The sequence below is a fragment of the Nicotiana sylvestris genome, chromosome 1 (assembly GCF_000393655.2).
Source record: "Nicotiana sylvestris chromosome 1, ASM39365v2, whole genome shotgun sequence".
In the NCBI taxonomy this organism is placed as follows: Eukaryota; Viridiplantae; Streptophyta; class Magnoliopsida; order Solanales; family Solanaceae; genus Nicotiana; species Nicotiana sylvestris.
Window position 1 is genome coordinate 107,941,318 of NC_091057.1, and position 23,498 is coordinate 107,964,815.

At 38.2% G+C, this 23,498-nt stretch overlaps 2 protein-coding genes and 1 long non-coding RNA gene across 3 annotated transcripts; 2 read left to right on the plus strand and 1 right to left on the minus strand.

Moving 5' to 3' along the window:
- Positions 1-4,828: 4,828 nt before the first annotated feature.
- Positions 4,829-7,277, plus strand: LOC138873038 (uncharacterized). The gene is made up of 4 exons (XM_070151469.1): positions 4,829-4,963; positions 5,543-5,604; positions 5,763-6,414; positions 6,648-7,277. Exons 1-4 carry the CDS (start codon positions 4,829-4,831, stop codon positions 7,275-7,277), a joined length of 1,479 nt encoding a protein of 492 aa, XP_070007570.1.
- A 2,240-nt stretch (positions 7,278-9,517) lies between these two features.
- On the plus strand, positions 9,518-10,257 carry LOC138880291 (uncharacterized). The gene is made up of 2 exons (XR_011402802.1): positions 9,518-9,633; positions 9,712-10,257. It is a non-coding gene; the product is annotated as an uncharacterized lncRNA (long non-coding RNA).
- A 6,955-nt stretch (positions 10,258-17,212) lies between these two features.
- On the minus strand, positions 17,213-20,327 carry LOC138873045 (uncharacterized). Its single transcript, XM_070151479.1, has 4 exons — positions 19,188-20,327; positions 18,625-18,881; positions 17,816-17,939; positions 17,213-17,317 (listed from the first exon to the last, which is right to left on the minus strand). The coding sequence occupies exons 1-4, from the start codon at positions 20,325-20,327 to the stop codon at positions 17,213-17,215; spliced, it is 1,626 nt and encodes a 541-aa protein (XP_070007580.1).
- Between the last annotated feature and the right edge of the window lie 3,171 nt (positions 20,328-23,498).

Here is a 23,498-nt window from a genome sequence, read left to right on the forward strand (position 1 = left end):
GCTCGTAAGATTCAATAACATTAATGGTTATACTAACATACAAATTCAAAAGTGATATGCCAGAGTGTTTTTATTATTCTGAATATGAAATTCTTACCGGAAAAAGATTATAATTACAGTTAGATATTAAAACTTGGGAGAGCTAATATTAAGATTTGAATAAACAAAAATATTAAGAATAAATAATTAAGTCCTTAAATTAATTAACCAAAAAAATCTTTGATTTAACTAATTTCTGAAAAATCCAAGTCATTCTTTTCGAAGTTCTTCATATAAATCTGTTATAATATAGTATTAAGAGTCAAATTGTTAAAATACAAACGACAAACAATAAGCATAATGCTTTAAAAGATAAAATATATTCTAAGTGAGTTGCCATTACGGGCCATCCTTGTACATAGTGGTTGGGGAGTTCTCTCTAACTTACTAGGTCAAGAGTTCAAGGCTGAGTAAAAGTGTCAACAAACAACAACAAATGAGGTATTCTAAAATACCCTTTTTTTGTCATTAGTCTTTTTTTCTTTGGTGTATTCATTTAAACAAATGACAACTTCTTATATTTTTCTGTGTACTAAGTTACTTATTGTAAAATATTAATTTAATGTAGGTATTTTAAACTTAGCATTTGATAACTTGCTTTACATGTTCTTCCTGTACTTTATTGATTAAGGTTAGGCACACGTGCAAAAAAACGTACACTAAAGCTAGTATATATTAAAAACATGAATACCCTTAGCGAAATATCGCGAGCCCTTTTTATCTTTTTAATATAGAGTTCACACTGGACAAAATAGTCATTTAATTATTTTTCTAATATTTATGCTTTTTAAATTAATTTAAATTTTGATTATTAAATTTTTTCTTATTTGAGTTAGGTAAAAACTCCTAATACTTAAAAATCTAATATCGAGTAAGATTTTACTTATATATAAATATAAATTCTTTTCTTGTTTGAATTATCTCTTTTTGTAAGAATTATTACTTAAGTTTTTTAAAACTTCCAAAACAACAATCATTTTTAGGGCTGGGCATATATCGGGTATAACCGATAGCCCGAACCGAAAAAAGCTTATTGGAGTATCGATATCGGGTTATTGGGTTAACGGTTCGGTAGCAGTTTAATATTTTTTCACTATTGGGTTATCGGTTCGGGCCTCGGTTTGCCCAATTTCTTAACGGGTAAACCTATAACCCAATAAGAATTAGTACTATTTCAGTTGTGTTTGGACAACAATTGCATTACTAATACTCTTGTTGCTCTTGCTACAATTAGACTTTGAAGAAAGACATTGATCTCTTGATTATGGTTTGGCAGGAAACCAAAAAATTATTATTTATGTTCCTGTTAACTTCTATTTCCAGCGAATTAGAGATGAAATGCTTGTGGAGATGTAGTATCAATTTTTGAGATTGTACGGGTCTTGAATTTGTCAAAATGAAGCATGCTTCAAATATTAGTTGTGGCCAGAACGCAGAAATGGGTAGTATACTATATGTGAATTCTTCTCTTTTTTACTTTACTCCAGTGAATTGTCTTTTTTTTTTTGCTTAACTCTTGATTGAGTTATCTTATCGGGTAAACCGATAATCGAACCAATAATGGCCAATAACCGATTAACCAATAACCGATAAGCGATATCTTATCGGTTCGGTTATCGGTTTATCATATTTATAAACCGATAAATGATATGCAAAACCGATAATATTCACAATCGAATCGAACCGAACCGACCGATGCCCACCCCTACTCTAGAAATCTTTCGTCACACAATACGAATTGTTATCCAAGTTTTGAAAAATATCTTTTTTGGAGAAGGAAGAATGTGTGTGCTTGTTGTTTGTAACAAATTTATGCAGAGAAAAATAAAATTACAGTCACAAAAAACTATAAAAAAAGGATTTTATTGATAAACATTATAGGTTACAACTCAGTTTATCCTTTGATTCTTTCCTCCGATTTACTCTACGTGATTCGAGGGCCTTAGCGACATATTTCTCGAACACAAGACTTTAAGCAAGACATATTTGACATGTCTTTGATCTCTTAATAAATATTCTAAGAGTTTCATGGAATTTCGGAGATCTCATATTTTGATCTCTTTATGCATATTCCGAGAGTTTATGGAATTGCTGAGACTCTCTTTGAAAGACATATGTAGCCTTATTTATAGGCATGAATTTGGGTTTTAGTGGAGTAACCACCAAGTAACCCTAATAGACTCCTAATATTTCAAGAGTTATCTTGAATTTAGGATTTATCTTGATCCGTTAAAATTTCAGTGTCTAGACATGTCAAAGAAATAAAAAAAGATATATATATATATATACTATAATAATTATTCTATTTACTTAAACAACGTAGTAGGTGGCTTTACACATTTCAAAAATGTTATGAATTTTGAAAACAATAGCAACTCCGTTATTTTGGCTATACCTTTTTAGTTAAGCAAGAAAATAAAGCTCTAGACAATTTTTCTTTATGGATTTGAGCCTAAATTAAAATACACAATTAAAATAAATAATCATTTGCATCTAACAAAAAATAATAAAACTAATACACAATTAGTGTTTTATTATCTTAGGTAAAATTATTTTTATTTATGGTGAAACTCCTGCTAAGTTTTTAAAAATTTAGCCCCAAAAAAATAAAATATACAATTGGATCAAATAGTCACTGTATTTTAAAAAGAAATTAAAATACAAAGTTAGATGAAGTATGCATTGTATATTAAGATGAAGCAAGAAGAAATGCACAATTATATTCTAACAAATAAACAATTATATTAGATTGAAAAATATTACATCTGAAAGTTAATTTTTAAATTTTTCTTCACATGCCTAAAGGAGAGTGTATATATCCATGCACTTTACCACGTCAATGTCCAGGAGTAACAACTATCAAATGGCCAACTTTGGAGGTAACTAAGAATATAATTTGTTTAAGGGTGTAACTAATTTTGTGCAAAGCATAGGATTTTTTTTAATATAAGCTCCATATTTTTCGCTCAAAGATTAATATAGTTCTTTTAGAATCCTTTAACAGTAAGTAATTCCATTATAATTTTACTCTTACTTCCATAAAAGAAAATGCTCGTATGCATATGGTTATGTGCTTGAATGGAGAAAGAAAACTCACTCCAAAATGAAGAAAGAGTAGATTAATCAAAATATAGTGATTGAATAATACCTTTTGCAATTGTATTTAGTCTTTTCTAATATGTTGGAAATAATTCATATGACATTTCTTATTGATCACAGAAATAGAATAGTTGTATTTTTGTCGAGTTTCTTCTTTCATTTAGAGTTAGCTATTGGGATCAATAATGTTTAGAAACTTACATGTTTGTTAATTTTAATTTTATAACTCTAACACAAGTTTTAATAGATTATTTATATAATTTTTTAAAATTTATATTCTTTGAAATAGATTACACGCGCATATCTTAAAACTGGTGATTAATAATTGTGTGAATCTCTCTATCCTTCAGTACTCCCCGGCTAACTATTTATATCATTAGGTTAGGTTACTTACAAGTTACAAACAACAAATCATTGAACTAACCTTAAACCTACTTGTTCACTGTCAAAATCTTTCTTGCTAGACCTCTCCGTGGTTGGCATTATCACTTTTAAGGTTTGTTCTCCAAAATGTATACGAATTGAAGGAACTTTATATTGAAGCTTCAAGAACAAAGTGATAAATTCAATTATAAAAATGAAGTGAGCATGCAATTTCCTAAATTAAAGTAGTAGTTTCCGAAAGAAATACATATATTAACGAAAACAATAATTGCCATCCAAATCAAATCAGTAGTGAACAAGGAGTACGTGTACGTCTTACAGATAAGTAACAGTGTCGGTGGATAAAGTGTAGGTATCACATGATTGAAGGAAGGTACAAACAAATGGAGCGTGATCACATGATTTTCATGGGCCCAGGCCCGAAGATGGAGATGCTTCAGCCCGTTTTATGTACTCCACCTTAGTACAGACCACCAGCCCATTTCCATCTTTCACTGGTCCCCATTTCCCATTTGGCGCTTACTTACATGAACATGAGAAAAATTTAGAACATCACATCTGTTTTTTCTCACTTCAATTATTTCGACTTCGGTTCTAACTAAGGAAGGAGCATTCCTCTATCTCTTTTTTTTTAATAATCGTGGTGTTCTAGACTAATTCCGTAAGGTATATGCTAGCTCCTACCGAGTATCAATATAGGTATCGGATAACTTTGTCCACTAAAACTTAAACAGATAAGAAGAAATCACCTATTAATATTTTTTACCTCTGTTAAGAGTCCTCATGTTTTTCAACGTTTGTGTACAAAGAGCATGCTTGTTTTATATGGCGCCAACCTCATTCAAGATCTTGAATTTTTTGAACAAAGAAATAGACGTTCATTTCATTGAGATGAGTTATATGAGTGAGAGTAGATGCCCGCTCATTGTGTAGAGGGAAAGGGTGACCAATATTGTGAGTCTTTGGACAGTAGTTGAAAATATGTCAAGAGTTCTTGATTATGAATAAGATTTTAAAAGATAATACCTAACGGAGATAACGAAGCACATGGCTCAATTCATTAAAACAAATCAATACTATGCCCTACATGATTAAACTGCTAACTAGACTAGCCAAGACGAATTAATTGATTAAAATATGTTAGAAAAGATAGTGGTAAAATTTATACAGATCATATTTATAAGTTATGTGCCTTTGTGTTTTGATGATTTAACAAACTTCATAGGAGAACCAGATAGGGAATCCGATACAAAGCCTCAAAGTGCTCAGTACGACCAGTCACAAGTCTGGCACAAGTTCCAATGACATGAGTCAAAGGAATAACAGAGGGAACATATGGCTATCAATTCCTTCGGTCACAGTACAAGTTAACTCTTTACAGCTGTTAAAGCTACTGCACTGTTGCATTGCACACGCAACAGTGCAACAGTCACTGTTTGAAGTATGTTGTGTTCTGGATACTTGCTTACATCATCCCAATGACCTCACTTATATATTACCAACATGAGGTAAGGGATTACACACCCTTGCAAACCCTACAACATTAACTCTCTCTCAAGTGTGCAGCCGTCTTCATTTTACTCAAATGCTTGAAGAACAAAGTAGCAACAAAATAAAGGATCAGATCCTAGCACTGAGTTCATCGTGTGTTCTTAGTATTGTTGTATCTTTATTAATGTTATTTACTTGTAATTCCCACTCAACTTAGTTAGAAGCATTTCGTAAGATGTCTTTGTAAACCACAAATCTTGTGTTTGTGTTTGACTAGAGTTAGTCAAAGTGGTGAGCTTTGTAATAGAGTTATTACAAAGAGGCTTGCAATAGAGTTATTGCAAGTAAGTGAGATTAAGAGATTAATTCCTAGGTTATAATAGGTTGTAATCTAAAGTTGCTTGGTTAGTGAAGTTGAAATCCTACGAGTGTAGGTCGTGATTTTAATCCCGTAAGCTGGGAGTTTCCACGTAAAATATTGTTGTGTGATTTACTTACTATTATGTGTGTGTTCTGTGGGAACTGACAGAGAACCAGGTTCTCTATACAGTTTGGTGGACTCTTAGTTTACATCAATTTGTATCAGAGCAGGTTCTTTCTATAAAGCTAACACGTAGGAATGATCCACATAGCTGCTCCACCAAACTTTGAAGAAGGTCAATCAACCTACAGACCACCAAGATTCAATGGACAATACTACGGCTAGTGGAAGACAAGAATGCATGATTTTATCATGGCTAAAAATTCAGAGCTTTGGGATTTCATTTGTATGGACCCTTTGTCCCTATAAAGACTATTAGCGAGACAACATTGACAATCCCAAAGACAAGGAAGGAGTACAATGATGTCGATCGCAAAGCTATCGAGAAAAACTTCCAAGTAAAGAAGATCCTCGTCTATGGTATCGGACCAGACGAGTACAACAGAATCTTAACTTGTCAATCTGCCAAGGAGATCTGGGAGGCTCTCCAAGCCACACATGAAGGAACAACTCAAGTAAAGCAGTCAAAGATCGACATGCTCACCACTGTGTGTGAACTCTTCAAGATAAAAGATGACGAGTCCATTCAGGACATGCATACTCGCGTCACTTCTATTATCCATGAACTCAATTATCTAGGAGAGATCATTCCAAGGAACAAACTGGCGAGAAAAATACTTAGTATGTTACCTGGTTCTTGGGAGAGCAAAGACAATGATATCAGGGAGGCAAAAGATATGCAAAAGTTGATGAATGACAAACTCATTGAAAATCTGAAGACCTATGAAATGAAGAAGAAGAAGGACCATGAAAGAAAAGAACCCAAAAAGAAGAAGAACATGGTTCTCAAAGTAGAAAACAGTGACTCAAGTGGTGATGATGCAGATATGGCCTATTTGAGACAGAGGTTTCAGAAAATGGTACACAAAAATACAGGTATCCCGAAAAAGGACAGCTCTAGCAAAATAAAAGGTTATGATTGATGTTACAAATGCGGGAAGCCAGGATACTTCGTCAAAGATTATCCTATCCACAAGCATGACCATTACAAGCACAACACAGATAAGATGTCCAAGAAGAACCTGGTTCCTGATAGGAAATACAAGTGAAAAGATGTCGCTGACAATGTTGTGAAACAAATTCTTGCTTATAGGGATTTTCCTCTAGTGAATCTGAGGGCGATAATGAACAAGGCGACACATCCATGATGTTCGTTGAAAGCGAAGCAGCTGAATATAATTCTATCTTTGCCCTGATGGAAAAATATGATAATGATGAAGATGATGATGACGATGGGGTAAACTTTCTAGACGTTCAAAGAAATTTGAAGTCTTACTCTCAAAAGAAGCTTCTATCTTTATCTAATGTCCTAATTGATGCTTACCATAGCCTTATCAATGATAAAAAAAATTTAACTAAGGAATTAGGAGAGGTAGAGCATGAGAGAGATGATTTACTAGTCATAGTTATTGATTTAAAAGAAATCATTGGGGATTTAAAGAATGAAAAGGATATTCTAACTGAGAAAATTAAAAATATAGAACATGAGACACATGACTTGTTGGTAGTAGTTGTGGATCTAGAGAAAATAGTAGAGAAATTAAGAAGGGAAAATATTTCTGTGAAAGCCTTAATAGAAAATTGCATGAACTCTTCAAAAGGAAAGGAGGTGGCAAGTGAGGCACGCCTTAAACTTGAAAATGAACTCAAAAAGATAAAATTGAGTATGTATGCTGAACCTGGAGCAAATAGACAACTTCAAGAAGATCTAAGAAGGGTTTAAAATGACCTAGATAAATCTCTGAAGTGGACCTAGTTCTCTGATACAATCACTTTCATGTATAAAAGTAATGGGGGAGCATGCAGAAAATTGGGATCCAAAAGGTTACAACCCACATAGCAAGTATGTTATTGTTCCTGATATCTGGCTTTGCACTCATTGTGGTAACACTGGTCATTTCAAAGATGCATATCAAGCCAGATTTCAATGTTATTATTTCTCATAACTAGCAGGCTCGATAGAAGGGGTTGTCGATGCAGCAGTAACCTGCAGAATAATGACATATTTTACTATATGAAATATGTAATAGTAATGTAGGGGTTGATTGCATAAAAATAATTAAAATGTCTTACCATGGTCGCAACGGGCTCCTGAATATACTCATCTGTCTCAGGCATGTGAGTGTCACACCAAGTGGCCTCCGCGACGGGCGAGGATGATGGCTTCAAAAAAATATGATTTAGATATTTATGACTAATCAATGAGATAAACACAAAAATTAAGTAATAGCTGTCACACCTCCTTTTTTCCGAAGGGATAGAGAGTTTTTTTTTTCCAATTAAAGTGATATTAATCGAAATGGGATTAATTATTTAATTCAGAGTTGCCACTTGGAATAATTTATAGTGTCCCAAGTTACTGATTTATTTTAAAATCCCAAATCTAGGAAATATGACTCTTATTTATGGTCCGCGAACACAGAAGACCGGGTACAGAATTCTGTTAACCCGAAAAAAGGTGTGAGGTACTCCCGAGTTCTGTGATTTTAGCACGGTCACTCAACTATTAATAATTGGTTTAATTATCTGATTTATTACATATTTAAAACCTATTGTACATTTTTAACCTTTTAGCCATTTTTAATTATTTATTTAACCACTTTTAATTTTATGGAAAATTATTTGAATAAATCGCGATGTCGCGCATTCGTTTGTTTTAACACATTGCGAATCGCGTCACGTGAAATGCACCCGCGATTGACAACATGTTTATTATTATTAATTGATTTGAAGTTATGGTCGAGTCACGTAAAATGCGCAGCGAATTGGGGATTATGTATCATAACTATGCTACGGGAACCATATCCATAGTCACGATGATTTATTTATTAATCGCACCTAAAGCAAGTTACGATGTTCATAAGAGATTGTCGTAAGGCCATGATTTATGGAACTGGAACTATCACAGAAGAAGTGATGTGATATTATTAAAGCTATTAGAAAGGGTTTGGAGACAATTGAAGCTATTTAATTAATATCCGCAAATCACAATACGCAATCCAGTACGTGATCACGATAAGTATGCCAAAAATTCTCAATACTGTGAAATAACCTGTGATGAATTGTCTATGAAAGAAAACATGTCAGTCGTAGCCTTATTTGGCGTTTATTGGATTGGCTTGACAAAACAATGCATTTGGCCCATATTCTGGCAGAAAATAACTTAATCCGACTTGATTCCAACTAAAAATTCGTGCAACCCAATTAATAATCAGAATAAAAGTTAGCCAACAATCCATCAATTACTACCAATATTCTTAAATTACAAACTGAATAAGTCTTAAAATGGTCCACTACGAGCACACAAACATATGGATAATTCCACGTTGGTACAATAGGTCACTTTAGGCTACAAGTGTAAAATAAATTTAAATTAAACAATAAGCACACGTAAGGTATCAATAAAAGTGATTAAGGATAATGAAATTCGGACCTTTACTGCTTTGTATTTTTCACCGTGTACAATGAATGAAAATCTCCAAAGCAGCAAACCAAAAAAAAAACGGACTATTGACCAACCCTCGAACCGGCAACTGAACCTCTCTGTCTGTGTTCCTTTGTTTTCCTACGTGTGTGTGTTTCGTTCTTTCTGGGAAAAGAACAAAACCATATACTTTCTACTCCCTCCGTTTTAATTTATGTGAATCCATTTGATTGAGCATAGAGTTTAAAAAAGAAGAAAAGACTTTTGATCTTGTGGTCTAAAATGAGGCACATATATTATGTGCAGCTATAAATCTTTGTGTAAAAGTAAATTATTTCCAAATAAGGAAAGAAGTAATTCTTTTTGGAACGGACCAAAAAAAAAATAGGTTCACATAAATTGAAACGGAAGGAGTATTTTTTATTGAAACGGAAGGAGTATTTTTTATTCAACCTTTTAAATGCACTATCTGTCTTTTCCACACATATATATGTACACATATATGAGTGCGCATGTGAAACAGTTATGCCCATATGATTCTCATGTTTGTTAAAAAAGATTCTTGCAGAAATCATTGAATGTGAAGTTTGTACGCCACCCGATGTGCTTCACAAGGAGAAAAATGTGGTGTACCCTTTTCATGTTTTTGAAAAAGGTAATCATGTAACCTTGATCATTGACAATTCAACATCTACTATGCTCAAATGTTTAATCCATAATCGTGTTGCACCAGGTTCTACATCAGACACTTCAAATGAGTCAAGTGCTACATCCTTTGAGCCAATTTTGGCTGACGGTTAGTATGAACATAACATATCGTTTCTACTTTTTTGCTGTTTCATAATTTTTTCCACTACTTAAGTCTGTTTGGCGTATGGAGGTCATGTAAAGAATAAGAAAAAATTGACTAATGTTGGTTATGGAAAAAAGAGAAATATGCCTAATAATATCCGATTGAGCCGATTTTGGCTGACGGTTAGTATGAACATAACATATCGTTTCTACTTTTTTGCTGTTTCATAATTTTTTCCTCTTCTTAAGTCTGATTGGCGTATGGAGGTCATGTAAAGAATAAGAAAAAATTGACTAATGTTGGTTATGGAAAAAAGAGAAATATGCCTAATAATATTCGATTACGCTCTGACTATGTTCCACTTAAAAAAGTGCCAAATTGTGAATTCTGCTCGGCTAAAAAATTTCAGTATGAATCACCTTCATTTTGTTGTGCTAACGGTACAGTTAAGTTGACTTATCATAAAATGGCACCTGCATTGAGAAATTTATATCTAGGATCTTCTGCAAAATCGAAGCACTTCCAGACGTATATTAGAACGTATAATAATATTTTTGCTTTTAGCTCGCTTGGTGTCAGTTACGATAAAGATCTAGCCAAAAGAAATCGTGGTATATATACATTCAGAGTTCAAGGTCAAATGTATCACTTTATAGATGATTTATATCCTGCAGAGAGAAGGCCTAAAAATTTGCAGTTGTACTTTTATGATAACGACAATGAGATTGCAAATAGAATGGCTTGCTCTAATAAAATAGATGAATTAATAGTGTGGGAATTGATAGACACACTGAAAGATAATCCATATTCTATATTTTTACGAACTTTATCTGAGATTTCGAACTTACAGAACTATCACATCGCACTTAAATGTAACTCTGGATTGGATCAACGAATATTTAACTTGCCCAGTACTACTGAGGTTGCAACTATATGGGTTGATGAGAATGATGTTGGTGCTATTCATGTACCGCACATTCAAATTTATACTCACAGCAATAGAACTCAAAGAGTGAACTACTATTTTGGGTGTTATAATCCTTTACAGTATCCTTTACTATTTCCATATGGCCAAAGTGGGTGGCATTGTGGCATTAAAAAGTTTCATGGGGAAGAAAATATGCCTAAAAATTATGCGTTGTCTGATTTGGAACAATTACCAAATATAAAAAATTTCACCTCTGTTGACGGATATCTTGATATGGAAGATCAAGTTATGCAAAAAGGAAAACGAAAGAGAGATACAGTTTCAGTTCGTGAATACTATAGTTACAGGCTCCAGATGAGAAACGATGATGAAGATGAACTTCTACATACAGGGAGATTACTTCAACAATATTCGGTTGATGAATATATAAAATTGGAGACTCAAAGAATGGATTTTGTTTTCTTCAATCAAGATTTGTTCAGAATGGATATGTTAAATGGACTTCTTGACATTTTAAGACTTGGTGAACGATATGCTTCTAATGTTGGAAAACAAACATTTCTACCACATTCATTTATAGGAGGGCCTAGAGATATGCGTCAACGTTATAGAAGGAGTATTTTTTATTCAACCTTCTAAACCCCTCCATCAATGAGGAACCAGAGGGAGGAAACCAAATAGAAACTTAAGAATTTTTATTAGTGCATCGTCAAACTCACGTAGCCTCCTTGTAGCGTTTTTCCTTTTTTATTTATTTATTTTTTTCAGAATTCCCACCCCTAATTTGATCACTGTTTCGTTCCCCTCTATGTGTATTATTGTGTGTGTTTCTTTTCAATTGAAAAAACAAGAAGATGAAGTCAAAAGGTGGGGACGGGAAACGACAGATCTTTTGTCAAGGAGGGCGTGGGTGCTGTTGATTTCTGGTGAAATTGAAGAATAAAGAATCAACGGATGCCTCCCTTTGTATTTTGGTCTCTTAGGAGATTAAAAGATAGTTTAGAGTTTAGTTATAATTGAGTTTAAATATGAGTGTACGAATTAATATGGGCCATTACATTGGAGGAGAATAGATAACTAACATTAAATTTTGCATTTAAGTGGGAGTGGGCTAATGGGTTGAGAAGAATGGGTCCTTGTCTTGCTGAACCACTAAAATTCAAAAGGGATTTTTACCTATCTATACCATATATCAAACCTTATTACCAAAAATGTTCATAATTTGTTATTTACCCGTGTAGTCCACACTTTTACTACAAATTATATACCAATCCAAAAATAGATAGATTTTGCCATAAAAAACGCGCTAAAATGAAGGCACTAGATCTGCGTGTGATTCTGTCAACATTAAATTCGAATTGCTGCGTAATTCTCTCCTTCCTCAACGGAAAGAGATCTCTCTTCTCTCACTCAACTACAATTCTCAAAAAACGCAAGCTACTGAAGCTCTAGCAATCAAACGGAAAGGAGATTTCTGTTCTTCATCTTCATCTTCATCTGTTCTTCCATATATTTTCCACCATTGATAGCCATTAAAAAGCTTGAAAGCTTTGAATTCAAATTTGGGTTTTCAAAAATCATTATTTGTTTGGATTGGGTGTTGTTGTAAATAATTCGGAATATGTTTAGGAGTTTATATCTCAATTTTGAGGGGTTTTGGTGAAGATTAGACTTGGTTTTGACTGAATTTTAGATTGAAACTCGAAGAAGAAGAAGAAGAAGAAGAAGAAGAAGAAGAAGAAGAAGAAGAAGAAGAAGAAGAAGAAGAAGAAGAAGAAATTGTAGATAAATTGTAGTTAAATTGTAGAATTGTAGATATATTGTAGATAAATTGTAGATGAATTGTAGATTGGGAAGACTAAAACTTCTACAAATCTTCTACAATTATGTCGAAAATGCCAATTATGCTACAATTGAAATGAGAATTTGGATATTAAAATTCAATGTATCTATTTTGTAGATATCTTGTAGATAAATTGTAGATTATTTGTATTCTGATTGTAGATGCATTATTTTCTGTTTTCACAAATCCAAAACGACTAAAGCTTCTACAAAATCTTCTGCAAAAAACAGTCTACAATTTATCTACAATTTTTCTAATTTGACTACAATTTGACTACAAAATATCTACAAATTCTGGAAATATGTCTTCTTCTTCTTCTTCTTCTTCTTCTTCTTCTTCTTCTTCTTCTTCTTCTTCTTCTTCTTCTTCTTCTTCTTCTTCTTCTTCGAGTTTCAACCGACAGTGTTAACCAGTAACATTCAACCACTGCCAAAAAAAAAGAGGTCAAAGAATTTCGAACTCTCTGCCATTATTATTTCCAGTGGGAATTCAAGTGGTTCGATCAAAGAATTTAAAATTTTCTTGTGAATCTGAAAATATGATATTCTTCGACGGTGGAGGGCAATTGGGGATGATCAACGAGAGGAAGCATAGGAGCATCGTGAGTTTTGTGTGTGTTGTGAACAGTTGAGATGAAAGAAAAGAGAAAGTGAGAAGATACAGTCCTATAATTATGCCTAATAAAAATGAACCCTTAATTATATCCCTAATTTGAATTATGGTATATAAATGGTAATTTGGTATTTTTAAATGTAATAAACACAAACCTTAAACATTGAGGGTAATAAGTTTTGATATATGGTATAGATAGGTAAAAAGCCCAATCCGAAAATGAGTTCCCAATTGGCCCAAATTCAATTCTTTCTCATTGAACAAAAATAAAAATAAAAATACTACTAAAATATACTAGTTAATCTTAGTTAATAAGAATAAACTATTAAAGTGAACTATATATATATTAAAATAAAAATATTTTGGTATTTTTAAAATGTTATAAATATTATAAAATACTAATAAGCTATATATTACTACTATTATAGAAACAACTAGCGAGAGGAGCTTGGGGTCGTAGGGTTAGTTTGGGAATTTCAACTATTTTAGCTTTCTACACACATGTTACCTTCCGTTTCTCAATCTCTGCCACGTCCATATATGGAGCTCAACTCAGAAGAAGGTTTATACTGCTCTTTCTTCGGATTTTCATACCTTTCTCAGTTCCTCTTCAATTTTTCTTTGTCTCTTATGGTCTTCCCTCTTGTAGCTCTGAAACTTTTATCAGGTTAGTTATGTTTTGCTGGATTTTCTCCTCCTTCACTTCAGCTTCTGTGTATTTCCTTGAGAATAAGGGCAAAATTTTACAATGAATCAGATTTACTACTTGATTTTTATTATTGTCTTCAGATTTAATTTCTTGGTTCGCTTGGGTGAAAAATAATTTCGTAATTTTGATTTTGGGTAATTTTGATGGCATTTTATTTCCGTCTCTCTGTAATCTGTTCTGCTTCTTCAAGTTTGCCAGTTCACTTAGAAAGATAACTGACAAACTTGGTACTTACGTGTTGGCCATTGCATAAATCAGAATTTAGTACAATATTTAGTACTTACGTGTTGGCCATTGCATTTTAATAGCTGGAGACTAAGTTTCTTGTCACGACCCATTTCCATAACAGATCGTGATGGCGCCCAACATCGTTGTCAGACAAGCCAACGCGGAAGTATTAATAAATTCTTATTTTGCTTACCCAAAACAGTTACAACATTTTCTTAATTTACGATTAAAAACAGGTGATAATATGCAACGTTCGATAATAATTATACAACCTAAAAGAAACGTCTACTAATGTGTGTGCCAATACCTGGTGTCACAAGTTATGGGCAACTAGTAGAATATACAAAAGAATAAATTCATCCTACTGTCCGAAATAGAATAGATAACCCAAAAATAAATAAAGAGAGACTCCATCAAACTGCTTAATGGCACAGGAAGGGGCAGCTCACCGTGGAAGTCTCAGACTATGAATCAGGGGCGCGCACCAGACTGATAGCCAGATGTACCTGCCTCAGATCCTGTACAATTAAGTACAGAAGTATAGTATGACTACATAACAATATGTACCTCGTAAGTATCCCGTCTAATCTCGAAGAAGTAGAGACGAGAGGTCGACTTGATACTTACTAAGGTCAAATAATATAATGAAGCATTATGTTAAGCATGAGAGTCACAAATAATCAACAGTTCGTAGCAAGAGGTAATAAGTCTTGTTCTTAACAATTTTACAGTTAGCCATTTACATTTCAAATATTTAGCAGATCAAGTCATGGATAAGATTTCACATAGATATGATGCTCACATTATGCCGAGGTCGACGGCCCGATCCAACAGAAAATAAATTGTGCACTGCCAGAGGGTCGAATAGTGCGAACCATAGATGCATCTATCTCTACCGAGGCGACCGGCCCGATCCACAAATATCAATTAATATCAAGAAAACACATAAATGCGCATTTATTTCCAAGTATATGCCCGGATTAAGTTGTTCTCTATAACCTAAGGATCAATAATAAATGACTTCTAATTTATTTCATAACAAATTTCGTGGTTAAATCTATCTTTTGTCAAAACCCTAGGTTTTGCTCTAACCTCTTGATTTTACCTAAATTCTAGTGTTTAATCTACCTAATACACAAGTATTAAACTAAGAATAGGTGGGATAAACTTACCTTAAGATGCTAAGTAGAAGTCTTCACTCAAAAGCTCACAAAATCGCCAATGGAAGAGTGAAAAGTGGCAAAAAGGGACTTAGAACCCGTATTAAATGAAGCTCACTGCTTCAGCGATTTCCGTATCTGCGGCCAGGGGACCGCATCTGCGAGAAATCAGACGCACCTGCGGAACCGGCCAAGCGGGCTGCGACCGCTTCTGCGGTCTCGAAGCCGCTTCTGTGGTTTTGGCCTGGCCTACCCTGGGCCACATCTACGATAGATGGACTGCTTCTGCGGTCGACCGACCGCAGGTGCGGTTATGACAGAAGCAGATGCTTCAACACTTCTCAAAAATTCCAACTTTACTCGAGCCTCGTCCGATTGACGCTCGGGGCTCCCGGGCCCCGCCCGAACATACCGACAAGTCTGAAATCATGAAACGGACCTACTCGAACCTTCAGAACGCCCGAAACAACGCTAAATCTAAGAATCACCCCCTAAAACTAATTGAATCAAACTTATGAATCTTCAAGTTCTTAACTTTCCTCTAACAAGCCGAAACGCCCTTAAACTACTCGGATTGACACCAAATTTTGTGGGCAAGTCTTAAATGTTATTTCGGACCTGTACCGGGCTCCAGAACGAACATACGGGCCCCATACCGATGTGATCAATCATTAGTTAGTTTCTTTAAATCCTTAGAATTTCAGTTTAACAATTTCTAATAAAAATTCATTACTCGGGCTAGGGACCTCGAAATTCGATTCCGGGCATATTCCCAGGTCCCATAGTTTCCATGGCAACTGGCTCCTCCTCATAACCCAAACTCTCATCCAGCTAAATAGTACTGAAGTCCAACACATGGGACAAGTCGACATGATACTTCCAAATCATCGATACATGAAAAACCGGATGAACTCCCGATAAGTTGGGTGGCAAAGCAAGCTCGTAAGCGACCTCCCCAACTCGTCTCAACACCTCAAAGGGGCCAATAAACCTAGGGCTCAACTTGCCCTTCTTCCCGAACCTCATAATGCCTTTCATTAGCAAGACTTTCAAGAGAACCTTCTCGCAACCATGAATGATACATCACACACCTTCTGATCCGCGTAGCTCTTCTCTCTGGACTGAGCTGTGCGAAGCCTTTCCTGAATCAACTTTACCTTGTCCAAGGCATCCTGTACCAAATCTGTATCGTATAACTTAGCCTCACCAGGCTCAAACCACCCAATAGGAGAACGGCAACGTCGACCATATAAAGCCTCGTATGGAGCCATCTCTATGCTGAACTGATAGCTGTTGTTATAGGCAAACTCCGCCAAGGGCAAGAACTGATCCCACTGCCCTCCAAAGTCAATCACATATGCTCTGAGCATGTCTTCCAAAATCTGAACTGTCCGCTCCGACTGCCCGTCGGTCTGTGGATGAAATGCTGTGCTAAGCTCCACGCGGGTCCCCAACTCACCCTGAACAGCTCTCCAGAAATGCGAAGTGAACTGAGGGCCTCTATCTGATATGATGGAAATAGGCACACCGTGCAACTGGACTATCTCCCAAATGTAAATCTGAGCCAGTCTCTCCGAAGTATAAGTAGTCACAACCATTATAAAGTGTGCCGACTTGATCAACCTATCCGCGATGACCCACACTGCATCAAACTTCCACAAGGTCCGGGGCAAGGCAACTACAAAATCCATAGTGATGCGCTCCCACTTCCACTCTGGTATAGGCATTTGCTGAAGTAGGCCACCCGGCCTCTGGTGCTCGTACTTGACCTGCTGGCAATTCAAACACCTAGCCACATACTCCACTATATCTTTCTTCATCCTCTGCCACCAATAATGCTGCCTCAAGTCACGATACATCTTCGTAGCACCCGGATGAATGGAATACCGCAAGCTGTGTGCCTCCTCTAGTATCCCCTTCCTCAGACCATCAACATTAGGAACACAGAGGCGACCCTGGAGTCAAAAAACACCATCCTCGCCAATAGAAATCTCCTTGGCACTACCCTGAAACACTGTCTCTCTGAGAACTACCAAATGTGGATCATTGAACTGCCGGGCCTTGATCTGCCCCAATAATGAATACTGAGCAACAACGCACACAAGAACTCGACTGGGCTTTGAAATATCCAACCTCACAAGTCTGTTGGCCAGGGACTGGATGTCCAAAGCTAGTGGCCTCTCCTTTGCTGGTATGAACGCCAAGCTACCCATACTCTCTGCTTTCCTGCTCAAGGCATCTGCGACCACATTTGCCTTGCCCGGGTGATAAAGAATGGTGATGTCATAATCTTTGAGCAACTCAAGCCATCTACGCTGCCTCAAATTGAAATCCCTCTGCTTGAACAAGTACTGTAAGCTGCGATGATCAATTTAAACCTCACATGATGCCCCGTACAGATAAAACCTCCATATCTTAAAAGCATGAACAATCGCGGCCAACTCCAAATCGTGCATAGGATAATTCTTCTCATGGATCTTCAGCTGACGCGAAGCATATGCAATAACTTGCCCCTCCTGCATCAATACACACCCCAATCCAACGCGCGAAGCGTCGCAATATACCGTATACTTCCCCGAACCGGAAGGCAATACAAGGACTGGTGCTGTAGTCAAGGCTGTTTTGAGCTTCTGAAAGCTCGCCTTATAATCATCGGACCAACGGAAGGGATCACCCTTCTGGGTCAATCTAGAGAGGTGATGCAATAGATGAAAAGCCCTACACGAATCGTCTGTAATAACTTGCTAGCCCCAGGAAACTCCTAATCTCGGTCACCGAAGTAGGACGTGGCCAACTCTAAACTGCCTCAATCTTCTTGGGGTCCACCTTAATACCTTCTCCTGACACAATATGCCCCAAGAATGCCAATGACTCTAGCCAGAACTCACACTTGGAGAACTTAGCATATAGCTTTTGCTCTCGCAAGGTCTGAAGCACTACCCTCAAATGTTGCTCGTGCTCCTCCAGGCTACGGGAGTATATCAAGATGTCGTCAATGAAGACGACGACAAATGAATCAATGTAAGGCCTGAATCCCATGTTCATCAAGTCCATGAATGCTGCTGGGGCATTAGTCAAGCCAAAGGACATCACCAGGAACTCATAATGGCCATATCTAGTCCGGAATGCAGTCTTCGGAACATCCGAGTCCCGAATCTTTAGCTGATGATACCCTGACCTCAAGTCAATCTTGGAGAACACCCTAGCACCCTGCAACTGGTCAAACAAGTCATCGATACGAGGCAACAAATACTTGTTCTTGATGGTGACTTTGTTCAACTGGCGGTAATTAATGCACATCCGCATAGTCCCATCCTTCTTCTTCACAAGTAACATTGGTGCACCCCAAGGCGATACACTAGGTCTAACAAACCCCTTTGCTAACAACTCCTCAAGCTGCTCCTTCAACTCCTTCGGAGCTATACGGTACGGTGGGATTGATACAGGCTGGGTGCCCAAATCAATACAAAAATTAATATCACGATCCGGTGGCATGCCAGGAAGATCAGAAGGAAATACATCGGCGAACTCTCGAACTACTAGAACTGAATCAATCGTCGGAGACTCTGTGGTGGTGTCTCGAACATAAGCCAAATAAGCCAAACACCCCTTCTCGACCATTTGCCGAGCCTTCAGGAAAGAGATAACCCGACCAGATGTATCAACTGTGGAGCCCTTCCACTCCAACCTCGGCAACCCGGGCATTGCTAATGAAACAGTCTTGGCATGAAAATCTAGGACGACGTGGTATGGAGATAACCAATCCATGCTTAGGATGACCTCAAAATCGATCATATCAAGCAATATGAGATCCGCTCTAGTCTCGAAACCACAGAATGTGACCACACAGGACCGGTATATCCGATCCACAACCACAGAATCGCCCACAGGAGTGGACACATGAACATGAGTGCCCAAAGGCTCAGGAGAAATAACCAGGAAACGAGCAAACAGAGATGATACATATGAATAAGTAGACCCTGGATCAAATAATACCGAAGCACCTCTACCGCCGACGAAAATAGTACCTGTGATAACGGCATCTGCCAGAAGGGCGTAGAATCTGGCTGGAGCGTCGGCTGGCTGGCCTCCACCCGACTGAGCAGTAGCTGGCTGACCTCTCCCTGCCTGGCCTCCACCTCTAGGACGACCCCTACCAGTCTGCCCTCCACCTCTAGGTGGCGGGTCAGCCGGTGCTGAAATCATAGGCTGTTGACCCTGCTGCACCACCTTGCCCCGAAACCCGGGGCAGTATCTCATCATATGACCAAGGTATCCGCACTCGAAACAACCCCGTGGTGCGGTGATCTGCTGCCTTGATGGCTGACCCTGATGTCTTGTGGACCCACTGGAAGAAGCTTGAATAGCCGGTGGACGGTACAAACTCTCAGGCATAGCACTGAAATAAGAATCAGAAGAATCGTGTGGACCTGAATAACCGCCAAAGGAACCCTGAATAGCTGGTGGGCGGTAAGAACTCTCCGGTATCGCACTGAAATATGGTCTCACGGGAGCACCTCGGGGAGGTGGTGGTGGTGCTGAATACGGGGATCTGCTGGGCTGACCCCTCCCGAAGTGACCTCTACCCCTAGCTGGGGCACCTCTGAACTCTCCCGAAAACCGGGCCCTCTTGTCTTGCTGAATCTGCTCTCTACCCCTCTGGCGATATCCCTCAATCCTGCGAGCAATCTCTACCACTAGCTGATACTCAGTACCCATCTCCACCTCTCGGGCCATGCTAGCTCGAATACTGGGGTGCAACCCCGCAACAAATCTCCGCACTCTCTCTGCGTCAGTGGGAAGTACCATGAGTGCATGACGAGATAACTCAGAAAACCTTGCCTTATAATCGGTCACGGATATCTGACCCTGCTCCAGATGCTCAATTTGATACCGCAACTCTTCCCTCTCAGAGGGTGGAATGTACCTATCCAAGAATAACTGTGCGAACTGACCCCAAGTGAGGGGAGGGGAACCTGCCGGCCTGCCAAGAACATAAGACTGGCACCATCTACGGGCCATGCCCTCTAGCTGAAAAGTAGTGAAGTCAACCCCATGCGACTCCAAAATCCTCATGTTGTGCAGTCTGTTCCTGCACCTGTCTATGAAGTCTTGGGCATCCTCATGACGCTCACCCCCGAAGACAGGAGGGTGAAGTCTGGTCCATCTATCCAATAACTTCTACGGGTCGCCATCCACAGCTGGTCTGGGCAGGGGCGCCACTGCAGCCACTGGCTGGGCCCCATCTGCGGGTAGTGCACCCGGAGTCTGATACACTGCAGCTGCATGTCCAGGGGCCTGAGCAGTAGGGGTCTGTGTTCCCCCTTCTGCTTGTGATGTAGCTGGATCGGCTGGAAATAAACCAGTCTGAGTCATGGAATCCATGAATCGCAGCATACGGCCCATGATCTCCTGAAAACCCGGTGTTGTTATGACGTCCGCCAGGGTAGGCCAAGCTGCGGGCACCTCGCCCTGCTCCTCGATGATAGGATCTCCCGCAGGATCTGCTGATGGGGCTACTAGAACAGCTCTGGGACGCCCTCGTCCCCTACCTCCGACCGGTGCCTTCCCCCGGCCTCTGCCTCGGCCTCTAGCAACGGGGGGAGAAGCTCCTCCCGAATCTGGAACATCAGCCGTGCGTGTCCTCACCATCTGTGCGAGAATAGAAGAGGGAAATTTAGTATACCAACCACTGCACGACAGGAAATGAATAAAGAGTAGTTTTCCTAACACCCTATAGCCTCTCGAAGATAAATATAGACGTCTCCGTACCAATTCGCAAGACTCTATTAGGTTTGCCCATGACTTGTGAGACCTACGTGAACCTAGTGCTCTGATACCATGTTGTCATGACCCATTTCCATAACAGATCGTGATGGCGCCTAACACCATTGTCAGGCAAGCCAACGCGGAAGTATTAGTAAATTCTTATTTTACTTACCCAAAATAGTTACAACATTTTCTTAATTTGCGATTAAAAACGGGTGATAATATGCAACATTCAATAATAATTATACAACCCAAAAAACGTCCACTAATGTGTGCCAAGACCTGGTGTCACAAGTTATGGACAACTAGTAAAATATACAAAAGAATAAATCCAGCATACTATCCGAAATAGAATAGACAACCCAAAAATAAATAAAGAGAGACTCCATCAAGCTGCTGAACGGCACAAGAAGGGGCAGCTCACCGTGGAAGTCTCGGACTATGAATCAGGGGCGCGCACCAGACTGATAGCCAGATGTACCTACCTAGATCCTGTACAATTAAGTACAGAAGTGTAGTATGAGTACATAACAATATGTACCCCGTAAGTATCCCGTCTAATCTCGAAGAAGTAGAGACGAGAGGTCGACTTGATACTTACTAAGGTCAAATAATATAATGAAGTGTTATGTTAAGCATGGGAGTCACAAATAATCAACAGTTCGTAGCAAGAGGTAATAAGTCGTGTTCTTAACAATTTTACAGTTAGCCATTTACATTTCAAATATTTAGCAGATCAAGTCATGGATAAGATTTCACATAGATATCATGCGCACATTATGCCGAGGTCGACTACCCGATCCAACAGAAAATAAATTGTGCGCAGCCAGAAGGTCGAATGGCGCGAACCATAGATGCATCTATATTTACCGAGGCGATCAGCCTAATCCACAAATATCAATTAATATCAAGAAAACACATGAATGCGCATTTATTTCCAAGTAAATTTATACAAATGTCCAAAAAGTGTATACATTCGCTTATATTCCTTTCCAAGTCTCTAGCATATCCTAAGTGATCACATTAGCAAGAAACTATAGAGACATTCACAAATATAGCATGATACGGGTCCTAGACTACCCGGATAATTAACATAATAGTAGCTACGCATGGACTCCCGTCACCTGCTGCCTACGTAGCCCCCGCATTTAGTAGCAAATTACTCAATTATTACACCTATGAGGACAATTCCCTCTTACAAGGTTAGAAAGGAGACTCACCTCGCTCCAAAGTGCACTTCCAATACCAAGAACGAGCCCGAACTCTCAATTTGGAGGCGAACGATCCAAAACTAGTCAAATGAGGTAGGAACTAGTCAAATGAAGCTCACAAGATCATATTCTAGCTATTTAGGCAATTTTCCAACCCTTAACACAAGTTTCCTAAAATCCGACCCCGGGCCCACGTGCCCAGATTCTGAAATTTTTCGAAGGAAGTTGTTCTCTATAACCTAAGGATCAATAATATATGACTTCTAATTCATTTCATAACAAATTTCATGGTTAAATCTATCTTTTTTCAAAATCCTAGGTTTTGCTCTAACCCCTTGATTTTACCTAAATTCTAGTGTTTAATCTACCTAATACACAAGTATTAAACTAAGAATAGGTGTGATAAACTTACCTCAAGATGCTAAGCGGAAGTCTTCTCTCAAAAGCTCCCAAAAATGCCAATGGAAGAGTGAAAAGTGGCAAAAAGGGACTTAGAACCCGTATTAAATGAAGCTCACTGCTTCAGCGATTTCCGCATCTGCGAGAAATCGGACGCACCTGCGGAACCAACCAAGCGGGCTGCGACCGCTTCTGCGGTCTCGAAGCCGCTTCTGCGGTTTTGGCCTGGCCTACCCTGGGCCGCATCTGCGATAGATGGACCGCTTCTGCGGTCGCGCACCTGCGGTCGACCAACCGCAGGTGCGGTTATGACAGAAGCATATGCTTCAGCACTTCTCAAAAATTCCAACTTCACTCGAGCCACATCCGATTGACGCTCGGGACTCCCGGGCCCCGCCCGAACATACCGACAAGTCTGAAATCATGAAACAAACCTACTTGAACCTTCGGAACACCTGAAACAACGCTAAATCTAAGAATCACCCCCTAAAACCAATTGAATCAAAATTATGAATCTTCAAGTTCTTAACTTTCCTTTAACGAGCCGAAACGCCCTTAAACTACTTGGATTGGTACCAAATTTTGCGGGCAAGTCTTAAATGTTATTTCGGACCTGTTCCGGGCTATGGAACCAACATACGAGCCCGATACCCATGTGATCAATCATTAGTTAGTTTCTTTAAATCCTTAGAATTTCAGTTTAACAATTTCTAATAAAAATTCATTACTTGGTCTAGGGACCTCGGAATTTGATTCCGGGCATACTCCCAAGTCCCATATTTTCCTACGGACCCTCCGGAACCATCAAATCACAAATCCGGGTCCGTTTGCTCGAAATGTTGACCAAAATCAAACTTAGCATTTTAAG